Source organism: Pteropus vampyrus, unplaced genomic scaffold, assembly GCF_000151845.1.
Source record: "Pteropus vampyrus isolate Shadow unplaced genomic scaffold, Pvam_2.0 Scaffold159, whole genome shotgun sequence".
NCBI lineage: Eukaryota > Metazoa > Chordata > Mammalia > Chiroptera > Pteropodidae > Pteropus > Pteropus vampyrus.
In genome coordinates, this window is record NW_011888940.1 from 1,031,447 (window position 1) to 1,038,057 (window position 6,611).

Below are 6,611 nucleotides of genomic sequence, written 5' to 3' on the forward strand. Positions count from 1 at the left end.
AGTATTTATTCACGTTATTGCCCATAACTGAACTCATTCATTTTCATTGCCATTTAAAATTCTGTCATGTGAATATACAACATTCTCCCATTCTCTTGTGAAGGGGCATCTGAGTTCTTTCTGCAGGAGAGGGATGAATTTTATGAGCAGTTCCATTATTAGCATTTTTGAAAATGTCTCTTGAAGCATGAGTGCAAGAATTTCTTTTGGGTATATACTTAGGAATGGAATTGCTGGGTTGCAGAGCACGTGTAAGATAATAACCATTTCTTAAAATGATTGCTCCAATTTACATCCCCATCATTTTATCTCTTTGAACACTAGAGATTAGTTGTTTAGTGTCAACTGTGTTGTAATTTTTTTCCCTAACTATTTGTTAAGTTTGTTAGTGATGCTTTTGTGATATGAAAGCTTTTACTTTCACATTTTTAATTATGACTTTTATTTGTAGATTCTGGTTTTCAGTCTTAAATAAGTAGATTTCCCTTGATTCTGGTTCTTGGTACAGCTTTAAGATTCTCCTGCGACCCAACCCAATATTTGTTTGTTTGTTTTACATTTAAATCTTGTATGCCAATTGGAATTTGTTTTTTGGTATATGAGGATCTCACTTTCATTTTCTTTCAGGAGGATAGCTTATTATATTCTATTATTCCACATAAATGTTAAAATATATTTAAATAAAAAATTGGACTCTGGAGTCCAATTAAAAAGCTAAAGAACTAGATATTTTTAAAAGTCTTTCAACAAAATTTGAGTGGTTCTAGATACAGTTCCTGCATCATTCTTGTTAAACTTATTCCTAAGTATTTTATAGTCTTTACTAAAGTTGTAAATTTATAATGTTATACATTTCTTTTTCTTGTCTTACTATTTACACTATTATATTCATGACAATGTTAAATAATAATGGTGATAGTGAGCATATCTGTCCAGTTCCTGATTTTAATTGAATTAGAAGTATTTAATAATTTATAATAATTACTCTTAGTTATTTGGGAAGTAAACATTTTTTTTTTATTAGAATTAAGTGGTTCTTTTCTAAACTTATTTTACTTAGTGTTTCCATTAGGAATGGCTGTTGACTTTTTAAATGTATGATATGATCATTTATTTTCTTCTTTATCATGTTGATGAAATGAATTTTGTCCTGATCCTGAACAAATGTTATACTCCTGGAAGACACTGTCCCTTTTCAATGTGTTTTTTTAATACATCGCTGGACTCCTTTTGCTAATATTTTATGTAGAATTTTTGCACTTATATATATATAAGTATATTGTTCTACAGTTTCTTCCTTTCTTCCCTCCCTCTCTTCTTTTCTTTCTCTTTCCTTACTTTTGATATTAAAGTAGTGTTGGATTCAGAAAATGAATTGGGTAACTTTCTATCTTCTTTATGATTGGGTGAGGCTATATTATTAGGTGCATAATTTATCTTCTTTGTACATATTCCCTTTATCATGAAATACTTTGCATCTTTATGCCTATGAATATCTTTGGGGCTTCACATATCTTTTATGTAATATTCGTATCATCACCCCAGTTTCCTTTTGATGTATTAACCCGCTTGCATCCTTTTCTTTACAAATTTTTTGTTACTCTTTGTTTTAATGATGTAACATTTATGAAAATCAGATTTCTGCAGTTTTCTCATTTATTAGGTAGATTTAATCCAATCACATTTTGATTACTGATATAATTTCCATGATTTCTTAAAATCTTAATTTTGTGTTCCTATATTTTGTTTTAATTTCTCTTTATTTCATTTCTATTTTTGTTGCCTCTTATTGCATTGTTAGCATTAAAAATTTTTTCCAGAACTCTATTTTTTAGAAGTTACATATTTATTTCTATCACTTTAATGGAACGCCTTAAAGTTTTACATGAATATTTAATGTAGGCTACAGTTAATCAGTATCCCTATCCTGAATATTTATAAGGAACTTAGACAATTTCAAACTGAAATACCCCTCCATCTTCCATGCTTTTGTTGGCTAAAAGTTTAATTTCACTACATTAGTCATTATTAAAATGTTTCAATTGTAAATTCTTCTTTAGATCTATTAGAATATTATATAGTTTATGTGCATCAGTTCAGTTTTTCAAGCTGAGAGCTCATGTGTTCAGTTGTGAAAGATTCTTCATAATTATTTTCTTTTAATATTATCAATATTATCATTTTCTTCTGCTTTTGGAATTATTATATGTGTGATAAGTTGTCTCAGTCTATCCTCTACTTGTCTTTACTTCTCTTTGGATAGTCCCTTTCTTCCCACTTTTATGTGCTGCATTCTGCATGACTCACATCCCAAATCGCTAATTCTGCCATTTTCTCAACTTTAGCTAGTCTTCTGTTTAACTTGTTATGGAAATTTTATTCTAGATGTCTATTTTTGTTTCATTTCAAGACATTTTAATAGGATGTTTTTCAATTTCTAAATGTTACATAATTATGAAAAATCCATGTTTTTGTTTGTTTGTTTCTATTCCTTCTTTTATCTCTTTGATTAAGTGTGGATTTAATTATCTTTCAGATAGTTTGATCTTTAGTTTTGAATAATAAGAACTTTCTCCATTTTTATGTGTGTGTCTATTCCAGGCACTTTGTTGTTGTTGTTGTTGTTGTTGTTGTGGTTTATTTATGCCTTTTATTTTGAGGTTATTTGCAGCGGATTTGTTTTCTAGGAGAATCCTGTACACTCTTGGTTATGGAAATGGTTTTTGCAATCACCTCTACCTGGGCCCTATGTGTTTCACTGCTTGCCTTTTTGTATTTATTACCTGGCACTAGGTTCTCCAACCTCTTGGGCTGTTAATCTTGGATTCCCACCTTAAACTTCATGTCCGTAACTCCTTGTGCATTTACAGCCCCCAAATGATGTATCGTTTCTTTTCAATCATTCCAAGCCAGTGAATGGAGCTTTGTTCCCATTTTACAGAACTTCTGTAAATTCTAGTGTCATGTAGGGAGATTAATTTCAGCTCTGCCCTCTTCACAGGTCGGAGGCGTCACTTTCTATCTGCATACACATATTACAACATCACCCCTTGTCTACTAGGGACTATATTCTGCCTAATACTCAGTTCAGAATTCAATCTTATAGCTTTGGCTTTCAGTTCTTTAATTATTTCTGACAAATAGAAAATTCCCATACTTCCTTATAAATTCTATGCACACATGCATCTATATTAATGTAAAAGTCTGTACTAGCATTATACATACGCATATTTTCTAAAGGCATTTCTGTATGTTTTGAGTGAGATGGAGGTCATTCTGCATTATTTGGTTATATAATATGTATTCTATTTCTGGAAGTTTCTCCCTATTTTCTATATTAAAATTCCTTAACCATAAATAATGCTCTTTCTTGCTTTTTTTTTGCACTGTTATACTTATAGCCTTAATAAGAAATTCTATGTTAGTTGGATTTGGACTAAGAGTACATATAGCCACATGGGCTCATTCAATCATCTTGATCCAATATAGGAAGTTTATTATTATTATTTATTATTATTATTATTATTTTACTGCCTCTTATTTCTAATAAATCACCACTTTTAGAAAATTAAATTATCTATAGAGCTTTAATTTCCAAATATTATCACCTTATTTCAATTTAAAAATTTTTGATTATATCTACTACATTTCTAATTATCCTCTAATCCAAGATCCCTTCATAGTCTTAAAAATTACTGAAAATTCCACCGAGCTTTGTTTTATGTGGGTTAGATCTATCAATATTTACTATACAACAAATTAAAATTGAGACTATGTAAAGATATTTATTAATTTATTTTAAAAACTATGATACACTCATTATATATTAACGTAACTAATATACTTTTATGAAAAAATAATGATTTTCCAAACCAAAATAATAGGAAGAAGAATAGTTGTTTCACATTTTACATGACAGAATCTTTTTAATACCTGGCTTAACAGAAGACAGCTGGATTACCATCTGTGTTCCTGCATTCAAAGTGCTGGTATATGCTGTTTTGCTGGAGCATATGGGGAGGATCTATCCTCACACAGATATGAGGCTGGGAAAGTGTAGACCTCGCACAGGCCTCCTGAAAAGGTCTGTGGAGCCCTGTGGGTCCTCACACCATAGCTTGAGTATCACTGCTCTAAGCAAATTTTGTTGAAAAATTAGTTTGGAAAATTCCTCTTCTGGTAAATATAGATGATAAAAGAGAAATAATATAGTAGTGATATATGAAGGATATACAAGAATTTAAAAACGTTTTACCTGGGTTAAATTGTGAATGAAATTTCTGTGGGGAAAGAGAAGAATCATATTTTAGTGAACAGCATGCTAAATATTAGTTTGAATATTCTACTTTCAATATGCATGTCTTTACATCTTGGAATATTCTCTTGATGTTCTATTACAGATAAAAAATCTGATTAATAAAATCTACATGTCTATAATTAAATATAATTATTGATTCTCCTGTGTCATTACAGAAGGATGAGAAGCTTGAATCTGCATGCTTCCTTAACTTACTACAAATTTAACATTGCCAAAGATGCATGATTAACCTTTAAAAAGCTGACATTATCATTCCACATGAAAAATCAATAGTGTTTACATGTTGTAACTTATGTCAAAAACAAATTAGTCAATTAATACTGCAAATCCTTTATTGACCAACCTTTCAATGTAAATTTTATGAAAGGACAACATTCATTTGTATGTTTAGTTGACTGTCTGGTAGAAAGTGATTTTTTTCATTTTAAAGATATCTGTATTTTTAAATTGTATAATCTCTAAAAGCCACTGCTTTAGGACTATGTTCTTTCATTTGCTGATTACTGCACAGGGCCTCGTACATTATTAGATATAAAACAAAATGAAAGTATTTTGGGAATTAGTAAATGTGTATGAAGTGAGTTTCTGAAACAATGTAATGAACATAGTATTTCCTATGTTTAATCTCATATTCGAAAGCTGCCAAAACAAATACTATAAATCTTGATAGGCGAATGTGTCCAAAGTTCAGATCTCTGGTTCTGGGGCTGATACGTATCCCCTTATGTTAGGCTACGTGTCAGAAGCACAGGAAAGAAGTCGATATATTAATAGTGAAAAGGTTATTAAAAGTAACCTTGTAGAGAGATAGTATCAGTTGATGTTAAAGCGACAACCTGAATTCCACGTTAAAATAATATTAGCAGCATCTGCTGGGTCTTCATCGGTTAGCTTGGCTTTCCTGAGCTGGTGCACGGACTGAAGTGTAGAAAGAGAAGAGGGTCAAGGAGAGAAACCTGGATTGAGCCGACATTAAAGGCAAGGACCGATTACAGAAAAGCAAAGGAAAAAGACTGGGAAAGAATCATTATAGAGAAAGAAAAGGCTGATGTCACCAAGACGGTGGAAGAGGAGACACCCAGCCTCTGTCTCTGCAACAAAGACCGACAATTAGACAGCGATCCCTGAACAAAGACACTTAAGAAATGTCAGCAATAGAGTGGAACAAACAAACCTGAGACTAACCACACAAAAAGGGAAGGCCGAACAGCTTCGATTTGCGTGCACCACCCCACCCACCAGCTTGGCATCGCTCAGTGCCAAGAAGGAACTCCCTGGCGAAAACGAGTTCCTCTCGCTGGGAAGAGGAGAGCGAGGTGAGTGACCAGCTTCCTCAGGCTTTCGGGATCCTGCACAAAGGACCTGCTTTGGTTTCAGCCCAGAGACTGTCAAAGGTGGATTTGACCCAGCCTCTGGTTACTGGCCTGCACTGCTGACCTCATCCAGTCATTCCAGCTATGCATTTGTACCCCATCAGCTAAGTCCTGTCTGTGGCCTCCAAGGCTGTGCCCACACCCATGGTGAAATCCTGTAGCCACAGGAGTGCACTGGACAGTCGGGGCCCATGGCTTATAGCTTGGGGGCCCAGATCCAGCCTTATCTCCTGTCACTGGCTTGCACTCCTGGGGTTACCTACAATTAGCCCCCACCAGCTTTGCAGCTGCACTCCGCAGGCTCAGCTTAGATCACCGGCTTCCACTGCTATACACGTACCCATAATGAGACCCTGCAGCCACAGGAGTGCAAACCAACATCCAGGGGTTTCCTCCTGTGTCTGCAGTTGTCTTGTCTCTTGCTACTGGACCAGGCCCTCACCACTATGTGATTGTCTGCAACCCTCCCCTGCCAGTACACAGGCACCTACAGCTGGCCCCACTGCTTAGTGTGTGCACACCACTGGCTTGGACCACCGCTGCCTGCTGTGGTCCCTAGCCACTGGACCTGAAGGCACCACTGAAGACCCTATCAGCCTTTGCCATCACTGTGGACCCTGCGCAGCACTCACCAAAAACCATGCAGTTGTCCATATTGTGGACTCCAGTGGCCTAAGCTGGGTACAGAGCCACCACATACCCCTGTAGTTGGTACCCTACACCAGTAGACCTGGGGTCACAGCATGCTCCAGCATGCCCCCACTTAGATGAAGGTCTTTCTTTAGTGAAGTGAGTCTATGAAGTCTGGAAGAGGTGACTGCTTCTTCAAATGTGCAGGTACTCACCAAGGCTACAGGGACCATGAAGTATCAGAGTAACATGACACCACAGAAGGAACACAGTAAACTTCCAGTAACAGA

General features: G+C 35.1%; 1 protein-coding gene across 1 annotated transcript in view; it reads right to left on the reverse strand.

Moving 5' to 3' along the window:
* CATSPERE (catsper channel auxiliary subunit epsilon) overlaps positions 1-6,611 on the reverse strand; it is a 98,002-nt gene that overhangs the window by 81,776 nt on the left and 9,615 nt on the right. Inside the window, exon 6 of the mRNA XM_011370088.1 lies at positions 4,256-4,280. Within this exon, the coding sequence (XP_011368390.1) occupies positions 4,256-4,280 (25 nt within the window). The remainder of the gene's footprint in view (positions 1-4,255; positions 4,281-6,611) is intronic.